Source organism: Dermacentor andersoni, chromosome 7 (assembly GCF_023375885.2).
Source record: "Dermacentor andersoni chromosome 7, qqDerAnde1_hic_scaffold, whole genome shotgun sequence".
In the NCBI taxonomy this organism is placed as follows: domain Eukaryota; kingdom Metazoa; phylum Arthropoda; class Arachnida; order Ixodida; family Ixodidae; genus Dermacentor; species Dermacentor andersoni.
Window position 1 is genome coordinate 41,839,222 of NC_092820.1, and position 23,927 is coordinate 41,863,148.

At 48.9% G+C, this 23,927-nt stretch overlaps 1 protein-coding gene across 1 annotated transcript in view; it reads right to left on the bottom strand.

Moving 5' to 3' along the window:
- Positions 1 to 23,561, bottom strand: part of LOC129385928 (uncharacterized) — a 101,874-nt gene extending 78,313 nt beyond the window's left edge. Inside the window, exon 1 of the mRNA XM_055073101.1 lies at positions 23,327 to 23,561. Coding sequence (XP_054929076.1) covers positions 23,327 to 23,516 — 190 coding nt within the window. The 5' untranslated portion in view covers positions 23,517 to 23,561. The remainder of the gene's footprint in view (positions 1 to 23,326) is intronic.
- Positions 23,562 to 23,927: the final 366 nt, after the last annotated feature.

The window sequence follows — 23,927 nt, forward strand, 5'->3', positions numbered from 1 at the left end:
AAGATGACAATGACAGTATGATGACGCATTATCACATCACACTGATCATGGAGTGACGACGACGACGGTGACAATATGCAATCATGGCGACGGAGAGAACTACGCCAAGGTGATGGCGCGACAACGACGGCGTGAAGACGGCATGACGTTAGCGGATGGATGATAGTGGATGGCAAAGATGGCATGATGACCGTAGAATGCCTGTGAGGGACGCGAGGAGAACGAAAATTATTTAGTGGTCAAATATTTCAGTCAACAACGAATTCGGTAGACAAAGAGCCAAACAATGTTCTGGCCTTAAAATCGACATGAAGCAGTGTGAGAAGGAGGAGTAAAAAAAACTGGCCCTGGTCGTGGCTTTACTCGACCACAATCTCGCTGATCAATCGTAGGCATTCCGGCATGTTGAGGAAGCCGCCAGTGTCCAAGGACTCGAGACCGTGACCAAGGCTGAGGTGGTGGCGGCCCCACCCCGTCGAAATCCCCAGATATTTTCAATAAACTTTTCACTCACTCACTCCAATCCAAACTGTGAAGATGCTTGGCCAGCGAAGCTGTGGTATCACCTGACCCAATAGACCAATGTGACAAAGCCTTGAACTGGGTCTTGCCAAGCCTGAGCACGACGCCATTGTGCATATTGACGTTGTTGTTCCCGTCGCGGCTGATCGCGTTCAAGCCGCTTTTTGGGAGTCCTATGTGTGGCACTTCCATAGTGTTATCAGCTTACCAATAAAGTCAGTTGTTTGACGGGTTCTTCTTTTAGATATGAAAGTGTAGTTATGCCACTTCCTGCTTCTTGTGCTAGAGTTGCCGCTTCCAGCCAATTGTAGCTTATGCAACCGTGATCTTTAACGGGAAACGCTTGCGGAAAACGCTATGAGCGAAGACGAGTTCTCTTGTTTTTTTATTTCTTTCCTCCGCGCATCTGGCGCCGCCACTGCTGCAGATGCGAGCGCCATCGGTAGTGCTGCAGGGAACCCATCCGCACACATGGCGCGCGCCTCCCGCTGTGACTGGTTGACTTTTTCCCACGAACACGACAGAAGCTTTGGGAGATGGAGGCACAGAACACCTATATAAACTTAGAGAAGGGAAACTACCTTCCACAGTGCAACGGAAAGGAGAGTAGCGGTGACATTGTGAACTAAAGTGTGCGACCAAGAGATGGCGCTAGCGAAATCAAAACTAATATCATAATTATTACGTAGTCAGCAATATGGGCGCTACAGTAGCGACTGGTAGGCTTCGTCGAGCGGCTCGCTCGCTGGTTTTGAGCGATTTGCTACCGCTTTCGGGGCGGTATTCGTGTGTACGCTACTGTAACACGACTACTGATATCTTTATTATGTCGCCCGGTGATCGAGAGGCCTCAATTGGCAGAAAAACACTTCAAACAAGTAAGCTTACATTGTTTATTGTCAATGGTGAATGAAGCAGTAGGAGTCACAACTTTAGTACAGGTCAGGGGGAATTAATTCTGTCAGTCACTGAGTTTACAACAAACATAAAGCCAGATAGTCATGTATTTAATGAAATCGATAGCTGAAATTGAGTTTTCTCAACGTGTTCGGCTAAAGCAGAGAGCACGAAGCTTCAGACAACAATATTTATGCTAGGCTACCCTCGTACTTGTGTTGCGTGCAGTGCTGCTTGACGTCTTTCATAGTACATTATCTGCGTTCAACGATTTCAGCTATATTAACAAGAGATGCGTAAAAAGTGCTCGGCAAAGATGTACTTTCCGGAAGATGAGCTCTAGCTGCAATGCACCAGTCTTTTCATAACACATTGACGAGAGGCACGAAGTATAGGAATAAAAAAGCGTTATGCTGAATTTTACATCACTCATTGTCTCCTCTTGATATTTCTGCGGCACATTTAGTGTTGATTTAGTGGCAGTAAGGGCTTCGACACAAGTGGAGTACTCGTAGGAAAGCGAGGAACGTTGTGGAGACAACAGTGCTTACAAGGACCTTTGCAAATATTGTGCGAATATACAAGGACACTAAACAAACATATAAGTAAGGCCAATTAATGCTCACGGATCCTTGGAAAATGCAACTTACAGTTTCATGGTGAAAAAGCACCTCGGTTTGTGTATTCAAACAAGTAAAAGAAGTTGCAAGGAGATCGACATTTCAATTAACAGAGGTGAGCAAGGGAAGCTTCAGCCTGGAGGCAACGTTTCAACAAGCAAACGTATTTGTGAGGGCTGTGACGAAGACAAGTTCCCACTTTGAGGCTTCCCTTGCTCGTCCATTGTTGATTGGCTGAATGTTAAGCCAAATTTACTCCAAGTATATTTCAAAGCTTTTTGGGAACACACTGCTCATGTTTGTCATCTGCTGTTTGAAGAGAAAGAAAAATTGTTTTTAGTGATTTGTCATGTTTTGAGAAGTGTGGAGTAGTCCGGCTGTGTGCATTTACCCTTTCTAGCTGTCTCTTACGGTGTAGGGCTACTCTAGTTATTGATTTCATGCAAACTGCAACGCAAATAAAAGTAGCAGTGGCGTTGTGAACTAAAGTGTGCCACCGAGAGATGGAGCTAGCGAAATCCAAACTAATATCTTAATTATTACGTAGTGAGCAATATGGCCGCTATGGTAGCGGCTGGTAGGCCTATTGTAGTTAACAAATGTAAAATAATGCGCGTATCCAGATCTAATTCTAAACCTAGTGCTTGCCATCTGAACAATGTTTTCTTAGATTTCATCATGTCATATAAATATCTTGCTGTACGCATTAAAAATAACTTAAATTGGACCACTAATATAGTATACGTCATAAACAATACTAATCAGATTCTCCGTTACTTATGCCGCAACTTTTCAAAGCACCGTCTACTTCAAAACTACAGCTTCACAAGACGCTCGAAACTTATATGCATCTGGAATATGGGACCCTAGTAGCGTTAATCTTATTACTTCACTCTACTCGTTTCATTCTTTCTCACTATAACCGTACCACGAGTACCTCAATCAAAACTAACCTAGCACTTATTCCACTAGCTAACCGCCGTAATGTCGCCCAGTCTCGATATTTCATAAAGGTTTCTATCATGCCAAACTTCACGACTTCATATTGCGGCTTCAATACATTTCAAACCACATTGATCATCGCAGTAAGGTAGGAATTTACTCACGTTACATGGAGTGTTTCTTTCAATACTTCATCCCTCGTACATGGAATGGAATGGAACTACTTTCGTTCGAGTATGGTAGCCATCACCAATAGCAAACTTCTTTGCAAAATCTGGAGAATCATTATGTTACAGAACTCACTGCATTTGTATGTGTGTTTGCTTTACTCGACTACTTTGTAACCACTCCCCTTTTTAATTCGTTATAGTCCTGACGATATCTTAAATAAATTGAAGAGTGCCTGCCAGGGTTTCTGTCAGCAGGACGTATAATTTCCTCAAAATTGCGTTGAGCGTTTTCAAAAATACTAAAATATTTGCATTTTCATGTAACAAATTAACCTTGTGAGGGAGCATCTGATACTTGGGCTCTTCTCAAATCAGCCTGTTAAGCTGATTTGCGAAGTGCAGATGACATAGGTTATGCACTTCAAGTAGATGCTTGCTACATTGTTTCTCTTCTAGGTGTCATGACCATAACGACTTGAAAAACAAAGAACAAGTTGGCGCTCAACATGCTACTTCTCCGGTTGTCATAATCAGCCCTTAAAGGCAAGTAAGGTTGTATGAAAAATTTTAACATTCCTGCTCAATACGACACAAAACTGTAGAATGTTGCTTTCCTGATGCTCAAACACATCTGCTTGGTAAGCTTGCAAACATTTCATGGGGCACATAGTTCGAAAGGGCCTGTTATCATTACGGTAACTGTTGAGCTTCTTATGGCTTGGCGTGGGCAGCTTGCAGGCCAATAATCTCTCTTTTGTCCCTCTTCCTAAAAGAGAAATGAAGAAACCATGACAAACATTGAAGGAACAAATGGTGAAAGAAAAGTTAGTCAAATAAATCAACATATCACGTTCCCAGGTGAAGTGTTCAGACACATACCTTTCGAGGATTCTGGCCCAGTTATGACACATTCACTGTCGACTTGTACGTCCAGAGACAATAGAGTTCAAAGGGACGAACAAATATGAGCAGCGTCGTGGAGGCTGTAGTAGAAAGAAAAACGAGCCTCAATTACTATGGAGGAAATGTGGGTGAGTTTGTGATCCATGTATGACTATGAACAGTGTACAAAACGCTCCATGACAGAAAAGCGCACGCGCACGCACGCACGCACGCACGCACGCACGCACGCACGCACGCACACACACACACACACACACACACACACACACACACACACACACACACACACACACACACACACACACACACACACACACACACACACACACACACACACACGCACACACGCACACACGCACGCACACACGCGCACACGCACACACGCACACACGCACGCACGCACACACACACACACACACACACACACACACACACACACACACACACACACACACACACATTTGCAGTGAATTTATCGCAGCGTATCATTTATGTAAAAACAGCCAAAACTATTTATTATTTATGCTGTACTCCATGATGGGACTTTTAGCAACGTGGCAAAATAACAAGAGCCTTGTTGGAATTCTCTTTGAGAGCAATAACTTCATAATTATTATTTTCCCCTTTTAAGAAATGACTACGGGAATCTTTTATTTGCCTAGCACGCAAAGATATTCAAAGTTGAAAAGGCGAAGCAGTGATTTTTTACTCACCGGTGCACACACCCAGAGGCTGCAAGGTTAATTGGTCTTCGTGGGTAGTTTCCAAACGGACTGCGCTTGAATCCAGCGGTGAATTTTCACGCTAGCTAGCACATCTTTTGAAAGCAACAAGTCATTACGCGTCCAGACGGAGCAGATCACTAACGATGGAAGCCATGCATGCAGCCGCTGTGCCATTGAAACGCCGCAAGAGATAAAAGTCACCATATTTAAATACGTTCCCTTGGTGGCGGCTACCGAATGCTGGACGCATATTATTCTTATCTAAATAAAACGAGCCTCTGTTATGCTGCTCAAACAAAACGACCACCCCGTCCGCAAACATTACCGTCGTACAATTTGAATCAATAAACAGCACGTACTCTCATCTATACCAGTGGAAGGAAGGAAATCAACTTTATTCAAGGTCCTGCAGGCTACGAGACCTTTTGGCTTTCATGGAATGGGCGTCTTCCACGACTGAACCTGGAGGTTGAGTTTCCTGGCGGTGCCGTGGACCTGCTGGACGGCCTAGAGTTGGGGAGCGAGTTCTTCGCTCCCGATTGCTTGTTCGAACTTTCGCTTGTCCGGTTCCGAGTTTATGTGAGCTTGCAAGCACGGCCAGAGTAAATGATAGACGTCAAGTGATATATTGCGATTGGTGCAATAAGACTTGTTGTAGAGCTCAGGCATGTAGTGGTGTAGTCTGTTTTGCGTTGGGTATATGTCTGTTTGTAGCATTCTGAGTGTAACCGCTTGAGCACGAGTGAGCGTGCGGGGTGGCGTGCTATACTCTCTACGTTGCAGGTTTTTTTGTAGTTTTTTTATTACATGAATAAAGGTTTTGAGACCTCACTGACGTGTTATATGCAGCAGCCCACTGGTATATATGTAATGGAGAACAAGCACGCCCCCACTACATATATACCAGTGGCCTGCTGCATATAACACGTCAGTGAGGTCTGAAAGCCTTCATTCAAGTAATAAAAAACAGACTTTAATAACGGAATTTCACTAAAACCAACTGTCTACTTATTTTGTAATAAGATATGTTAACTATTTTAGTCGCTTATTTATTGTTAGGGGACGCTGGAGATATCTGTGAGTGTTCGCTTGAGACATACCGTAAGACCGTTCATTGGTGGACAGCGTTGGGGGACCGTTCGTTGGCGGTGGACAGCTTGTGCTCAGTCGCACAAGAGCGGAGGGCGTCCACAACTCGAGACAAGAACGAGCGGGCGCGGTCTGTGAGTAACTGTCGAGGTGCACCGTTGCGGATAATGACATCGTGGAGGAGAAAATCAGCAACGTCAGTAGCGCAACTAGTCGGCAGCGCCTTCGTTATCACGTAGCGTGTCGGATAATCAATAGCGACGGTGATCCACTTATTCCCTCTAGTCGTCGTCGGAAAAGGGCCAAGCAGGTTAGGCCAACGTGAAAGAACGGTTCAGAAGGAACACCAATTCAATGGAGTCGTCCGACAGCTGGCAGCGGAGGTTCATTGAGACGTTGACACAATTCGCAAGTTGCGACATAACGACGCACAGCGCGGTAGAGACGCGGTCAGCGCAGAGACATGGTCGTATGTACGCAAAATTCCAAAATGTCCCGCCATCGGTGCATCGTGAAGTTGTCCTAGAACGACGGATTGCAGACGACGAGAAAGGACAAGGAGCAACTAATGGCCGTCAAGGTTGATATTGCGGCGGTACAGGATGCCGTTGTGCAGCACGAACATGATGGGCTATCGGGATTTGTCGCGTTGTTGTTCAGCGCGCATGTCAGTCATATCAGTAAAAGCCTTCACGCAGGTCATAGGATCATCCGCAACAGGATGAGGAGGATCCGCGGGTTTACAAGAGAGACAGTCAGCATCCTTGCGCAGACGTCCATACTTGTCATCATCATCATCATAAGCCGCTCTACGCCCACTGCAGGGCAAACAACCCCTCCATATTTCTCCAACTAGCCTGGTCATGTGCTAATTGTGGCCATGTTGTCCCTCGAAACTTCGTACTCTCATCCGTCCACGTAACTTTCTGCCGGACCCCCTGCTCCGCTTTCATTGTCTTCGAATACAGCCCGTAAGCCTTAATGACTGAGAAGAGGTTTATTGGCGGCTCCTAAGGCAAAAGCGCAGCGACCGGGAACGGCGAGACAGCCCGAAGCACTGTCCAAAAAAGGCGACAGTAATCAACAGCGCGAGCGGAGCCGAGCCGCGCGTTGGCGATGTGTCTGTGCCGCGAGGCGCGTCTTCTTCTTCACAATCTCCCCCCCGGACAAAAAGAGCCATCCTGGCGCCTTAAGAATCAGGAGGCAGAGGGTCGTGGTAGGGCTTCAGACGCGAGACGTGGACAATGTCACGTCCACGCCGGCGCAAGTCTTCAGGTGGTGACAGTGGCTCAACTAGAAAATTCACCGGAGATGTTTGCTCCAAGACTCGGTAAGGCCCTTCGAATTTCGGGACGAGTTTCGAGGAAAGCCCCGGAGTCTGGAAAGGCACAGACAACCACACAAGAACGCCTGGAGCGTAGGTGGTGTTCGGAAGCATGTCGGTGCGGTTTTCTTTCTGGCGCTGCTGTTGCTCGGCCGTAAAGGAGCGCGCTAGCTGGCGGCATTCTTCGGCCTGTCGGGCGACGTCGGACACAGGTAGACACTCGGAGGCGTCAGAACGGTATGGAAGGAGCGTGTCGATGGTATGCGTAGGCTGGCGGCCATACAGGAGGAAGAAAGGTGAAAATCCCGTAGTGGCCTGGATCGCGGTGTTGTACGCGAACGTGATGAATGGAAGGATGCGGTCCCAGTTACCATGATCAGATGCCACGTACATCGACAGCATGTCACCAAGTGTGCGGTTAAATCGCTCTGTGAGTCCGTTAGTCTGGGGGTGGTATGCCGTGCTTGTCCGATGAATAATGCGGCATTCCGAGAGCAAACTTTTGACGACTTCGGAGAGGAAGGCGCGACCTCGATCACTGAGGAGTTCTCGAGGTGCGCCGTGTCGAAGCACGAAGCGATGTAGAACGAAAAAGGCTACATCCCGTGCCGTAGCACTTGGTAAAGCAGCACTTTCGGCGTAGCGTGTCAAGTGGTCGACAGCAACTACGATCCACCGATTGCCGTCTGGCGTCATAGGAAGCGGGCCGTATAGGTCGATGCCGACGCGATCGAAGGGTGTGGCAGGGCACGGGAGCGGCTGCAAGGCACCAGACGGGCGTAAAGGCGGCGATTTGCGGCGTTGACAGTCAAGACAGCACCGAACAAACTTTTGTACAAAATTGTACATGCCGCGCCAGTAGTAGCGGTGGCGAATTCGTTCGTACGTCTTGAAGACTCCGGCGTGGCCACACTGTGGATCGTTGTGGAAAGCGGCACATATGTGTGACCTTAAGCTGCGGGGAATAACCAGAAGCCACCGACGGCCTTCAGGAGAGTAATTGCGTCGGTGGAGCAGCTGGTCACGAATGGCAAAATGAACTGCTTGGCGTCGGAGGGTTCGGGATACAGGCATGGTCGATGATCCAGAAAGATAGTCGAAAAGAGAAGCGATCCACGGGTCACGACGTTGTGCGGTGGCAAAGGAGTCCATGTCGAGAGATGAGATGGAGTGTGCGGAAGTTGTTCCGCAGGCCGAGTCTGGAGGTAAAGGTGAACGAGACAGAGCGTCGGCGTCGGAGTGTGTTCGCCCACTGCGGTATACGACGCGAATATCGTACTCCTGGATGCGTAATGCCCAACGGGCCAGGCGGCCAGTGGGATCTTTCAAGTTGGCAAGCCAACAAAGCGCGTGGTGATCTGTGACCAAGTCGAATGGGCGCCCGTACAGGTATGGTCGGAACTTGCCAAGTGCCCATACTAAGGCCAAGCACTCTTTTTCGGTCACGCTGTAATTGGCCTCAGGCTTCGTCAGCGTGCGACTCGCATAGGCGACTACGTATTCGGGGTAGCCTGGCTTTCGTTGGGCGAGGACGGCGCCGAGACCGACCCCGCTGGCATCTGTGTGTACCTCAGTTGCAGCCGACGGGTCGAAATGGCGAAGAATAGGTGGGGAGGTGAGAAGACGACGCAGCGTAGCGAAGGCGGAGTCACATGCAGGGGACCAGGAGGAGAGGGTGGTGTCACCGCGCAGAAGCTGAGTCAATGGCGCCATGATCGATGCGAAATTCCGAACAAAGCGCCGGAAATATGAGCATAGGCCCACAAAGCTCCGAAGTTCTTTGATGGTCTGAGGCTTCGGAAACTCAGCGACTGCTCGAAGTTTTGCAGGATCGGGTAGAACGCCGTGCTTGGACACAACGTGGCCTAAAATGGTGAGCTCTCGCGCGGCGAAGCGGCACTTCTTGAGGTTGAGTTGGAGGCCAGCGTTCGTTAGACAGGTCAAAACAAGTCTGAGGCGGAGCAGGTGAGTCGGAAAATCAGGCGAGAAAACCACGACATCGTCGAGGTAACACAGACATATGGACCACTTGAGGCCACGCAGCGTGTTGTCCATGAGTCGTTCAAAGGTGGCAGGGGCGTTACAAAGCCCGAACGGCATTACGTTAAATTCATATAAGCCGTCAGGCGTAATGAATGCGGTTTTCTGGCGATCGGCTGCAGCCATCGGTACCTGCCAGTACCCCGAACGCAAGTCAAGGGACGAGAAGAATTCTGCTCCCTGAAGACTGTCGAGGGCGTCGTCGATGCGCGGCAAAGGATAGACGTCTTTGCGCGTTACCTTATTTAGCCGACGGTAGTCGACGCAAAAGCGAATAGACCCGTCCTTCTTGCGAACGAGAACGACAGGCGACGCCCAGGGACTGTGCGAAGGTTGAATAACGTCACGGCGCAGCATATCTTCGACTTGGGTGGTAATGACACGACGCTCTTCGGCCGAGACGCGGTAGGGTCGTTGACGTAACGGCTGATGTGAACCGGTGTCAATGTAGTGCTGCACTTCCGACGTGCGGCCCAGGTGAGGTTGTGAAACGTCGAATGAACTTCTAAAGTGGTGCAGGAGATCAAGAAGGTCGGCGCGTTCCGCAGGTGTGAGGGTATCGGCGATGGCACTCGAGAATGCATCCTTGGACGTCTCTTCAAGCGCGGAAATCGAAGACGACTGGCCGGAGTCGACATCAAAAGAGTCTCCGGGGACGTCAACCAAAGACGAAGAGTCGAGGAGTTCCACGATGCCAAGGCATTCACCAACGAGCAATGTAATCGGCGCACAGTGGGGATTGCAGAAGTATATATTGCTACAGCCGCCAGCCATGTCAAGTGTTGCGAAGGGTAGTCGGAGAGATTTACGGCTCATGAAGACGTCGGAAGGTGTGAAGAGGACCGTTGCATCAGTGATGGCATCGCAAGAGACGGGTACGAGAGCGAAGGAGCCAGGTGGAATATCTGTGTCCTCGCGCACGGTAAGTTTAGAAGGGCGGTCACAATCTTCGTGCGAGGGTGCGTCACAAGGAAAAAATTCAACTTCGGCGCGTGCGCAGTCGATCACGGCTTTATGACGGGATAAGAAGTCCCATCCGAGGATGACGTCATGCGAGCAGGTGGGAAGAACAATGCACTCGACTATGTAAACAATGCCGTGAATAAGCACACGTACCGTACAGGCTGCGTGCGGAGTGACGTGCTGAGCGCTTGCCGTACGAAGCGACAGTCCAGAAAGCGGCGTGGTCACCTTGCGCAGCGAACGGCACAGTTTGGCGGCTATCACAGAAACGGCTGCGCCGGTATCCACAAGAGCGAATGCAGGAACACCTTCTACACTAATTTCGACCACGTTAGCAGGACAGGCGCGAGGACTTAGACAGTTCGAATGGGGCGCAGTTCTTGCCTCGTGAACTGCGACGTTCAGTTTTCCTGGTCAGGTGGTGCGGGTCGCCGACGCATTGGGGAGAGCGAGCGTCGGCGAGGGGATGGCGAGCGACGCGAAGGAAATTCTGGAAGGTCAGCACGAGCATACGGTTGGTGGGAAGGAGTGGCGTATTGGCGAAAGGGCTGGCTGCCGTACTGGAAGGGCCGAGAGGCGTCGCCGAACGCTTGAGGCCGACGTCGGCAATATCGGGCGACGTGTCCAGGAGTACAGCAAGAATAGCAGATGGGACGATTATCAGGCGTCCTCCAAGGATTAGCTCTCGGTGCGGTCCAAGATGCAGCATGGGCTTCCGGTGGCACCGGTTGGGAATGGGTCGCGAAAGACGCAGGCGGAGGCCTGCGTACTGCCTGCGCGTACGTAAGAGGCGCAGCCACAGGCAGGACTGGCTGGGCATAGGTGCGAGGAGTCGCGACAGGCTGCACTGCCAGAGCAGAGTTGAGATTCGTGGCTGCAGGCGGCTGATGGTGTGCGGAAGGGACAACTTGAGCGACCTCTTCGGAGATGAGAGTGCGGAGCGTGTTTGGAAGACGGGAGGTGGGCTCCTGAGTGAAGGGGACTAAAGAAAGTTGGCGGGCAACTTCCTCACGCACGAAGTCCTTGACCCGTTGAAGTAATGAGCATGGGTCGTACATGCTGTCAAGGCTTGCCACCAAGTCGTCGCTGCCCAGAGCACGCCGAGTCGAAGCGCGTTGCTTGCGTAACTCATCATAACTTTGGCATAGGCTGACGACTTCGGACACAGTGCGCGGATTCCTGGCTAGAAGCATCTGGAAAGCGCCGTCATCGATGCCCTTCAGTATATGGTGAATTCGCTCAGCTTCGGGCATTGCCGCGTTGACTCGTTTACACAGGTCCACGACGTCTTCAATGTAGCTCGTGAATGTTTCTGCCGTCTGCTGTGCTCGGGCGCGCAAGCGTTGTTCAGCGCGCAGTTTGCGAACAGCGGGTCGGCCGAACACTTCTGTAAAGGTTGTCTTGAAGATTGACCATGTGGGTAAGTCACTTTCGTGGTTGTGAAACCAGAGTTGGGCAACACCAGCCAGATAAAAGATGACGTGGGTTAACTTCGCTGGATCATCCCACTTGTTGTGCGCGCTCACCCGTTCATATGACGCCAGCCAGTCTTCTACATCTTCGTCGTCTGCACCGCTGAAGATCTTGGGGTCGCGTTGTCGTGCAACGCCGGTGCAAGCGACGGACTGTGGCGTCGGCGCCCTTTGGGATGAGCTGTCGGTCATGGCGGGCGATAGCGTTCTTGATCGCAGCTCCAGGGTTACAAGCGACGGGGTTTGAGTCCCAGCACCTCCACCAATTGAGAAGAGGTTTATTGGCGGCTCCTAAGGCAAAAGCGCAGCGACCGGGAACGGCGAGACAGCCCGAAGCACTGTCCAAAAAAGGCGACAGTAATCAACAGCGCGAGCGGAGCCGAGCCGCGCGTTGGCGATGTGTCTGTGCCGCGAGGCGCGTCTTCTTCTTCACATGACCATCGGTTATCTTCCCTCCTGATTACATGCCCTGCCCATGCCCATTTCTTTTTCTTGATTTCAACTAAAGTCTCATTAACTTGCATTTGTTCCCGCACCCAATCTGTTTTCTTCTTATCCCCTTAACGTTACGCAAATCACTCTTCTTCACATAGCTCGTTGCGTCGTCCTCAATTTAGGTAGAACCCTATTCGTAAGCCTTCAGGTTTCTGTCCTGTAGGTGAGTACTGGTAAGACACATCTGTTATACACTTTTCTGTTGAGGGATAATGGCAACCTGCTGCTTGTGATCTGAGAATGCTTGCCAAACTCACCCCAGTCCATTCTTATTCTTCTGATTATCCCAGTATCATGATCCGGATCCGCGGTCACAATCTGCCCTAAGTAGATGTATTCCCTTACCACTTCCAGTGCCTCGCTACCTATCGTAAACTGCTGTCCTCTTCCGAGACTGTTAAACATTAGTTTTCTGCAGACGACCCACCCTTCTGCTTTGTCTGTCTAGGTCAGTGAGCATGCATTGCAATTGGTCCCCTGAGTTACTAAGCAAGGCAATATCATCAGCGAATCGGGAGTTACTAAGGTATTCTCCATTACCTCCTGTCCCCAATTCTTCCGAATCCAGGTCTCTGGAGGAGGAAAGAGAAACGTAGAAGGCAGGGAGGTTAACCAGAATAACGTCCGGTTGGCTACCCTACACCGGGGGAATGGTGAAGGAGAAAACAAAGATAACAGGGAGAGAGAGGAGGGAAGGAAAGAAGGAAATTGCGGCGAGTTCGCTGATGCATGTGGTCTTACAGAAATTGCATTAATAGTCACAGATGGTCGCACAAACCCGTCGTCCCAGGTCTCTGAATACCTCCTGTAAAGACGCTGTGAATAGCATTTGAGAGATCGTATCTCCCTGCCTGACGCCTTTCTTTATTGGGATTTTGTTTCTTTCTTTATGCAGCTATGGTGGCTGTGGAGCCGCTATAGATATCTTTCAGTATTTTTACATTCGGTTCGTCTACACCCTGATTCCGTAATGCCTGCATGCCTGCTGAGGTTTCGACTGAATCAAACGCTTTCTCGTATTCAATGAAAGCTATATATAAGGGCTGGTGATATTCCGCGCATTTCTCTATCACTTAATTATTAATGTGAATATGGTCTATTGTTGAGTAACCTTTATGAAGTGCTGTCTGGTCCTTTGGTTGACAGAAGTGTAAGGTGTTCCTGATTCTATTTTAGATTACCTTAGTGAATACTTTGTACACAACGGACAGTAAGCTGATCGGTCTATAATTTTTCAAGTCCTTGGCGTCCCGTCTCTTATGGATTAAGATTATGTTGGTGTTCTTCCATGATTCCGGTACGCTCGAGGTCATGAGGCATTGCGTATTTGTTTATTTATTCCTCAAATGCCCCTGGAGAGGGGTTTTACATGAGGGGTGGGCTGCTTCAAAGAAAAATGCGTTCGATGGCAGTCCTGAACGCAGTCGCACTGGAGTGGTCCACCGCTTCTTCAGGCAGATCATTCCAGTCTCTCGCTGTACGTGGAAAAAACGAATGAAAATGAAATGATGCGCCCGCATGCGGGGGGTATACTGACTTTCAATGATTCTTCCGGGATGAATGGCGGTGAGCTGGCGATATCACGCTGTTACCAATCGGGGCATGATAAAACTTGTGACATAGAATGATCCTGGACACTTGACGTCTCGCTTCTAGTCTAGGAAGATTCGCATTAGATTGTAGCGCTGTGACACTTGTATATGAAGAATAGTCATGGAAGATAAATCGGGCTGCGTGGTTTTGGACAGATTCAAGCATGTTAGAAAGATTAGTATGATGAGGGTCCCAAATTGAGCATGCGTATTCAAGTTTGGGCCTTACCACAGATTTGTAGGCAAGAGTTTTTACCGGAGGAGGTGCAAATTTCAGATGTCGCCGGAGAAAGCCTATGGTGCCGTTAGCCTCGTTAGTTATTTTAGCGATGTGAGAGGACCATGAAAGATCTTGCGTTAAGATAAGCCCCAAGTATTTATAACAGGTCACAGATGATATGATTGAATTACCTAAGAGATATGAGTGTGCTACATAAGAATGCCGACGATTGAAAGAGATTAATGAGGTTTTATTTACATTTAATGACATTAACCATGTCTTACACCATTTTGCAACTGTTTGTAAGTCACGCTGCAGGACAGGGATATCTGAGCTATTGTTAATGGGTCGGTAAATTACACAGTCGTCCGCAGATAGGCGTATGTTAGAAGATATGTCATTAGGAAGGTCATTAATGTAGATCAAAAAGAGGAGGGGGCCAAGAACAGAACCTTGAGGAACCCCAGAAAGCACAGGAGACAGAGGCGATGAAAAGTTATTTGCAAAAACGAACTGTTCCCGGCAGGTCAGAAAGCTGCGCAACCAATTATAAATTAGGGGCTTGAGATTCAGGACTGAAAGTTTCAAGAAAAGACGGTTGTGGGGTACCTTATCAAAAGCTTTCTCAAAGTCTAAAAACAATGATACAGGGTGGCCAGTTTTTCTAGAACAATCTGCCCACCACTCTTGAACACTTCTGGTGTAACCTGATCCTCCCCAGCGGTCTTCTCACTTTTGGATAGCTTCCAAGGCTTTCTTTACTTCTTCCGGCGTTACTTGTGGGATGTCAAATTCCTCTAGACTATTCCCTCTTCCATTATCTTCGTGAGTGCCACTGGTACTGTATAAATCTCTATAGAACTACTCAGCCACTTGAAATATCTTATCCATATTTGTAATGATATTGCCGGCTTTGTCTCTTAATGTATACATCTGATTATTGCGCATTTCTAGTTTCTTCTTCACTGATTTTAGGCTTCCTCCGTTCCTGAAAGCATGCTCAATTCTATCCATATTATACTTCCTTATGCCAGCTATCTTACGCTCATTGATTAACTTGGAAAGTTCTGCAAGTTCTATTCTAGCTGTAGGGTTAGAGGCTTTCATACATTGGCGTTTCTTAATTACATCTTTTGTTTCTTGGGATGGCTGGGAAGTCGATGATAACGAAGTTATCACCGACTTCTATTGCACACTCCTTAATGATGCCCATAAGAGTGTCGTTCATTGCTTCAACACTAAGGTCATCTTCCTGAGTTAAAGCTGAGTACTTGTTCTGTAGCTTGATCCGGAATTCCTCTAGTTTCCTTCTTACCGCTAACTCACTGATTGGCTTCTCATGTACTAGTCTCTTCCGTTCCCTCCTCAAGTCTAGGCTAATTCGAGTTCGTACCATCCTATGGTCACTGCAGTGCACCTTGCCGAGCACGTCCACATCTTGTATGACGCCAGGGTTAGCGCAGAGTATAAAGTCTATTTAATTTCTTGTCTCGGCATTCGGGCTCCTCCACGTCCATTTTCGGCTATCCCGCTTGCGGAAGAAGGTATTCATTATCCGCATATTATTCCGTTCGGCAAACTCTACTAATAACTCTCCCCTGCTAGTCCTAGCGCCTATGCCATATTCCCCCACTGACTTTTCTGCAGCCTGCTTCTTGCCTACCTTTGCATTGAAGTCGCCCATCAGTATAGTCTATTTTGTTTTGACTGTACGAATCGCCCATTCTACGTCTTCATAAAAGCTTTCGACTTCCTGGTCATCATGAGTGGATGTAGGGGCGTAAACCTGTACGAACTTCAATTTGTGCCTTTTATTCAGTTTCACAACAAGATATGCCTCCCTCTCGTTAATGCTATAGAATTCCTGTATGTTACCTTATTAATCAGGAATCCGACTCCCAGTTCTCGTCTCTCCTCTAAGCCCAGGTAGCACAGGACATGCTCGCGTTTTAGCACTGTATATGGTTCTTTTGCCCTCCTAACCTCACTGAGCCCTATTATATCCCATTTACTGCCGGCTAATTTTTCCAGTAGCACTGCTAGACTCGCCTCACTAGATAACGTTCTAGCGTTAAACCTTGCCTGGTTCAGATTTCTATGGCGGCCTGTCCGGAGCCAGGGATTCTTAGCACCCTCTGCTGCATCAAAGGTCTGACCACCGCCATGGTCAGTTGCTGCTTCGCAGCTGCTGGGGACTGAGGGCCGGGGTTTGGTTGTTGTATTCATAGAGAAGGTTGTGGCCAAGTACTGCACCAGGGTGGCCAATGGTGAAAGAGTGCGTTACCGGTTCTGGCCATCGGGATCAGGCCGCACTCCAGGCCTGTTTGCGTAATTTAATCAACGCGCGGATTTGTTTTAATCCCGTAGGAAATTGCGCGGCACCGGGATTCGAACCATGGTCCTCTTGCACGCGAGGCGGATGCTCTACCTCTACGGCACCCTTCAGCTTGTAGTTGACGATAAACTAAAATTCCTGGAGCCGCAAAGCCCAGCGTCCAAGCCGTCCTGTGGCGTCCTGGAGGGAAGACAGTAAACAGAGGGCGTTTTGGTCAGTAACGTCCGTAAACATGCGGTTGAACATATATGGCCGGAACTTGGTGACAGTCCAAAGTAAAGCCAAGTGCTGCCGCTTGGTAACGGAGTAATTTTTCTCTGGAGGTGACAACAGGCGGCTGGCATAAGCTATCACGCACTCGGTACCATTCTGATGTTGGGCGATAACAGCGCCGATGCCGTGGCTGCTTGTGTCAGTGTGGACTTCGGTCGCTGCACATGGATCAATGTGGGCAAGTATTGGAGGAGTAAACCGCGAAAGTAAGAACACAAGCTGACGAAGCTGCACACGTCAGATGGAGAACGTGACACAGGGAAACTGCGTACGGCGCAAACTTTTTCCAAATATTGGTGGACACCGGATGCGTCAACGACGTGTCCCAACACGTTAATCTGAAGGCGCTCGAATTGACATTTGGTAGAGTTCGGTAGGATGCCGGCTTTCCGGAAAACCGCAAGAATCGTAGCGAGTCGGGTAAGGTGGTGGCGAACATAGAAGAAAATACTATAACGTCGTCAAGATAACGAAGACAGGTGGTGCATTTGTCGCCTCGCAGAAGAGAGTCCATCGTATACGCTCAAATGTTGCAGGAGCATCGCATAGGCCCAAGGGCATGACTTTGAACTGATATAAGCCCTCAGGTGTGATGAAGGCCGTCTTCTCGCGGCCGATTTTATCAACTGAAACATGCCACTAGCCGGATCGAAGATCAATCGACGAAAAGGATTTAGCTTCGTGCAAGCAGTCCAAGGCGTCATCGATGTGTGGTAGTGGGTACACGGCTTTTGCCATGATCTTGTTTAACTGGCAATAATAGGCGCAAAATGGCCAGGTATCATCTTTTTTTTTTCACGAGGATGACAAGGCGTCCTTTTTGCGGAGGATATTGTCCACTTCTGATTGGATGACTCTACGTACAGTATGCGATATACGATAGGGATGCCGAAGAATAGGATCTGTGTCTCCAGTTTTTATACGGTGGTGAACATTAGATGTTTGGTCTAAAGGCCTGTCACTGAAATCAAGGATGTCATTGTATGATTCAAACAGGAGACGAATATGCATGGCCTGTGCAGAGGTGAGGTCAGGTGCAATCGTTTTCGCGATGTCATCCGTTAAGGAACCAGAGCTGTGAGCTGCGATCCACCTTTTTCATGGCGCGACATCGCATGCGCTCTGCCCTAGCGGATTAGTCGCTAAACCTTTGGGAAGGTTCCCGCGCGTGGCCGTGCAGTGGAAAGTCCTCCGAAAAGAAAGAAAAAAAGAAGCGCTCGGACGCACGCTGCTGCAAATACTCGTGCCGTGCACCACGTTGAATTTCCACCAGAAGCTTGACGTGGGTGTGGTGCCGAAATCGTACGTAGCGTAAGACTTCAACTAAACTTTAAAACAGTAAGTGGCTAGTGCTTCGTCCAAGTGGCCCGGACTACACCGCGAGCCATGTAGTTCTCGTCTTTCATTGATGACTAGCAAATTTAGCGAAAAACCTGTGCATAACACTTAGGCGACACTTAAAGACATCACGCTGCTGGTGAAATGTTCTTGCAGGGTGACGCGCACGCCAACGATTGACTGCATATTAAGCACAATGCGCCACCGAGACAATCATACCAGACTGACAACGATGTAAGTATTTACAACCTAACTGACGAGCGCGAGTTGTACTCTGACGGGCTTTTTTGACGATGGCACCGACAAAATCAGCGTGCCGACCATCCTTCAACCGAACCCCGCGTGATCGGCGGTCGAACCCTCAACACGATAGCGATAGCGCTTTCGCTTGTATATATACTTATTTTCGCTTAAAATGAGTCAAACATGCCTACCCAGTTATAATGCACAAGCTTCAACCCTCTCAAGCCACGCACATGAAGTCTCAGGTAATGTTGATGCTGTTCAGCGAAGGTTAAGCCAGGTGCTGTGGAGTTCGTGCCCTCCCTACCGGCGGTCCTGAACTGAAATGTAAGCAGTTACGACGAAGGAAGCTGATTTTATAGTTCAGTTCTGGCCTTAGCGATATGAAACCAACTACACTTCGCACAGCGCGTACACAATAAATGGCAAACAGCGACATAGCGATGTGCCAACATCTGCACTGTCACCGTACCCATAGGCTGCCGGTCACATTCGCTATGTAGTTGGGTGTGTCTGTGCGTGTTGTTATGCTGACACATTTCTCAATTCCATAGATTCGCTGTTTACCTCTGCGTCAAACGGGAAACAAGAGACGGTGCATTCGGCATGTATACGGCAGCATAAAAACCCCTTTCGCTCAGCTATACAAACGGTGTCAGTGATGGTGTTCGTGTTTTCAAGAGAGAACACCACAGCCTATAAATGATCCAAAATCAAGAAAGGGGCTAACAGATGGAATAGCAAGCACACTGTGGTATAAAGGTTATAAACAAGGATAAGGTGCCTCAGAAAGGCTGGCAAAAGTTTCGATAGGCGGACCTATCTTCGTCAAAGGCGGCCTCGTCATCCTCGGCATGTTAGTTTTGAAGGGCTAGTGCAATGGATGTCACGTGCGGTTGTTGTTGGCGTACAGTTGATAAAACGTAAAAACATGGAATAGCACATTGAATTGAGTAGTAGGCAGGAGAACGTCTTTTTTAACTGGAGGAATAGGTGAGGTTAAGAATTAAGGTTATCTGGTGGCATAATGTGTTTTGGGCTTTGGTTGATGATATGAGAATTTCATTTTTAAGTTACGCTTTTAGATTCTTAGTTGTCACGTGCCAAATTAATTCCCGTCGGGTGTGGACAATTAAACTTATGTATGAGGTATAATTCCGTATATTTCCTTCCGTGAGGTGAATGGAAATTTGTTTGTAATACATAGAGCATAGCTTTATCGAATATATGACCATGTACAGTAAAGTGGCTGGCTACTGCTTTAGGTAAATTGTGCTTTGTATCCGCGTGGTGGCCGTTGAGTCTTGTATGAATTTGTTGTCCTGTCTAACCTATGTATTGTTTGCTACAAGCGGCACATTCTTATCCCTCTTTACAACCTTTATACCACAGCCTATAAATTAGCAGTTATGCCGAGCACAGTTTGATCGAATAATGCTTTATGGCACGCGCAAACTGCAAGTATGATGGAGTTAAAGAAAAGCGAGAATCAGTGATAATTTAAGAGCCCATAATATACGTATCTGGATCACAGTTGCCATTGTTTATGGGCTTCGGCCGCTCATATTGACTCGTCTTAGCGTGGAACAAAACGGCACATATGCGCAGAAATGTGTGCTTTGCTATGGTTTGACAATATTTCATATCAATGTTGCCTCTTTTCCACAAAATTTGACGCTAACAACCATCTGTGGCTGTAGATGGCGATGTCAGGATGTGCACCACGTTGATAAATCCGACGCGGAAGGCTGCGCTCGAAGACTTCTTGAATATGCGAAATTTCTGAATGATGTGTAAAAAGAATAGAAAAAGCGAGCTCCAATTGCAGAAATCACCGACAACGAACTCTAAGGCAGCCGTGTCGGCAAACGGAACTCAGTGTGCCTTTATCGGCCGCACTGTTTCCACAACAGCGACTACAGGCCTCTTCTCCCAGTAGTCGGCGAGTGTAACATGCCAACAGGAACGACATGCTGACATGCTGCCCCGGAGAAGCCATTAATAATTATTCGGCATCCATGGAGCGTACGACCGACGCGCACTCAACGTGGACGCAGGTAGGCGAATCAACCGGCGAATTCCCCGGCACCCTTTCAAAACATTTCCAGCGGCATGCGGCAGAGGGCAGCAAAGGAAAATGAAAAAGACAGATTGGCGCCAATAAACCACTCTCGGGATTCAAACTCTCAATGTCCAATTCGGAAGTGCTATAAACGCCTGCTATGAACATGCCGACCGAGCACATGAGGGTACAGGCTGAAATTCAGAAGCGGAAGAACGGCGCCGTTATAAGTAACCGTGACTAGCGTATGCGGCAGAGCAACGTTCCCGTTTAAAAGTACGTAGACGATGGGGCGAAGCACATATTCACAGTCAGGAACCTGTGGCTGGGCGGTCAAAGCGACGTAAGTGACTGCCTCGGGTGATAGACGCACTTATTGAAGCGAGCACAAGTGTGGTGGGGCGACTGCTCAGAGCATCGGCGAGTTGCGGCAGTTTCAACTGAAGAACGCCGGTTGCGCAGTCGATGAGAGCAGAACGAATGGATAAAAAGTCCAATCCAAGGATAACGTCGAGAGGGCAGTTGTCGATCACAGCAATGGGAACAGAAGTAAGGGGCCGGCTACAATTAAACGCGCAGTACACATTCCGAGAACAAGCATGCCGCCGTCGGCCACACGAAGCACTCGGGCAGCTGCTGGGGTGAGGACCTTCTTTAAGCGTCTCCGTAGGCTAGCACTCATCACAGATACGTGGGCTCCATGTCGACGAGCGCTTGGACCGGTACGCCGTCTATTTTAACATCAATTGCACTTCTATTTGTGGGCACAGACAGAGTATTTGCGGCAGTAGCACGCAATGCAGCACCACATCCCAGGGCTGAATTTCTTAGTTTTCCGAAAGAGTGTGGCCGAAAGCCCCCGTCGACGAAAGGCGTCGCATTTGCGGTGAACGATAAAATTCAAACAGCGCTAGACGACAGGACCAGAAAGAGGAGGAAACAAACACGGCGCTTGCCGTGCCTCTCAGCGCCATGTTTGTTTCCTCCTCTTTCTGGTCCTGTCGTCTAGCGCTGTTTGAATTTTATTTTTACCATGGAACACCAACTCGCCCAATCCGCTGCCCTTCTGCGGTAAACGAGACTGGTACCCGCACGGCGAGGGTGAGCGATTGTACCACGTTTTCCTCGTTGTCGGCGCTGTTAGACTCGGTGGTGGGCGAAATATTGCGGGCATTTCCATTAACATGACTCAGCTTGGTTGGCGTGCGAGGTGTTGAGGGCCACGAGTTTCGACAGTATCGGGTGAGATGACCAATGTGGCGACAGCGGATCATATAGGCTGGTCGTCCGCAGTTCTCCACTCAGTCGGGCTGCGATAACGCGGAGAGAAGTGTCGGGGTGGAGCGAAAATTGTAGAAGGGCGTTCGTTACCTCTGGGGTTGGTGACAGCACAGACAGAATGTAGATCAATGTTTTCAAGTTCCTGGCGAACGATGGCTTGTGCGAGGGGAACTGAAAAAGGGGTTCATCAGGGCCACGCAAACAGCAAGCTGTGGGCGCCATCGCTTCCAGTTAACGTCGAACGGTTCGCACGATGTCCTGCGATGGCTACGCATGCTGCTGTGCGGGCTGATCTTCACACGTCGACGCTACTGCAGTAGTGGGAAATCTAGCGAATGGTTGCAGGACGCGTTGGCTTTTGGCCTGCTCGAACTGTGGGCACTCTTTGATGATAACATCACCTGTAGAGCAGCTTTTGCATATAAGCAGATTAAAGGCGTCGTTAACAATTTCCTTCAGCACGTCCTCGACCTTCTCAGCTTCTGTCATGTCGTGATCGGCTTTAAACAAAGCGCCCGCACGTCCTGGATGTACGAGATATAGGACTCCGTGAGGGATTGGGCACGGGAGGTCAGTTCCTGTTTTGCGGCGATTTTATGGCCGGCTGGTTTGCCAAACAACTCTGTTAACTTCTCTTTGCATTGGCCACAGCTGGTTAGCTTCTCTTCGTGGTTTTCGTATCAGACCTTTGCCGTGCCTCTTAAGCAGAACAATAGGTTAGCTAGCAGAAGTGTAGGGTCCCATCTGCTTATTCCATTCACGCGTTTGTACATAGCCTCGCACTCTTCAACGTCGGTGCCATCGGTTCCCCAGAAAGTTCCGGGATCCTTGGGTTGCCCAACCACAACCGAAGGGGACAGCGACGTACGTGACGACGGTGACGTTGGAGGCGGCGACGACGTTGATCCCGCGTGCTTACCGTCGTTCATGGTACGGACGGTGATGCGACGTCCACTGCGGAGCTCCATTTCCAGTCGTGGTACCGCGCACCTCCGCCAATATGTTACAGGGATATTGGCAGCATAGACAGACTGTATTTACAATATATATGCAAGCAAAATCAATGTGGTTAAGATGGCTCACCAGCAACAACACGGAGCAGCCAGCATCTCGCAATCTTCTTCTTCCTTTCTCTTATTTTATGCTTCCGTAACCATATGTACATTTATAGATGAAATATTTAGCCTCGTCGAGCGCTCCTTGCAGAAAATATACAAATTAAAGTATGCGACCAAATTACAGTAACTCCACTTGCGCGCTTCATGCTGGAACACACAGCGGTTTATTTTTTGGCTTCTGCGGCAATTGCTAGAACTTGAGCGTGTGCGGGGCCTGACAGAAGTGTACAGCTTCGCTGTAAAAAGTAAGGAAAAGCAGGTAGGTCGTACGAACACGGGTCCGGTTTCCTGCTCTACGCCGAGGAAGTTGGGTAATGTAATGAAAAGAATGCAAAGAGAGGAAGGGAAGTCAGACACAAGTGTTCGTTAGCAGTGCGATGTGCAGGTGTCCATCACGGCTAAAATGGCTGACTGAGGCGAGCAAATTCCGTAAACGGTAGCAATGATCGCATCAGTTTGTATGCCTGCGACGCGTGTGGCCATGTCCAAGGATCTGTACTTCCGAAACCGCTCTCTTATCTGGCTGGTTTATCACACTCTAAAGAACGTCGTGTTTAATGTCATAACAATCACAAAAGGACAAAACGCGTTTGGTTGTTTCTTTGTAGAGTCACAGGTGTGAGGTGCCAAATTAAAGCATATTGCGTGTGACAGGGATGCAACCCGTAACGGAGAAAACAAGTTACAGAAGTTCAACCTCACCGTCAAATTCGTCCTGCAACCCTTCGGCAATGGCGCTCATGGCACGTTCGCGTTTGTCCTTGTCGCGGTAGTCGGGGTGGCGGCTATCCCACAACAGCCTGTTCTCCTCGTAAAGGCCGATGAGTCGTGCCTCCTTGTCCGATGTCCAGCGCTGGTTGTGACGGTCCGTGAAATATTTATCCATGGTCATGTACAAGTCACCTTTCGCTCTGACACGCCCGTCTTCTTTGAAGCAAACATAGTTTCCGACTGGAAACTTAAGGGACGCCTAGTAACTAACGCCGGGAGCGTCTCGCACAGCCTGAGCCGTGAACTGCCGGTATGGAGCGCGCGTCTTGCCTTTAGAACGCAAGACGCGCGATCCGGACCAACCTTGCCTGAGCTATGTGGCCTAGTATTGGCGTGGGTGCGCGGCAGACAGCCTAAAGTCTCAGAGAAGACGTCGCAGTCACTCACTCAGCCGGCTTCCTTGGCGTATGCTTCTGTTGCTCTTGCGCATCTGTCGTAAGTGGTCGTCTACATGAACAGAGCTGGGAGAGCTGAGAATCGCCAGCATAGAAATTTAGAAAATTCAATTACTTGTTTCCTGGTGCACAGGGCA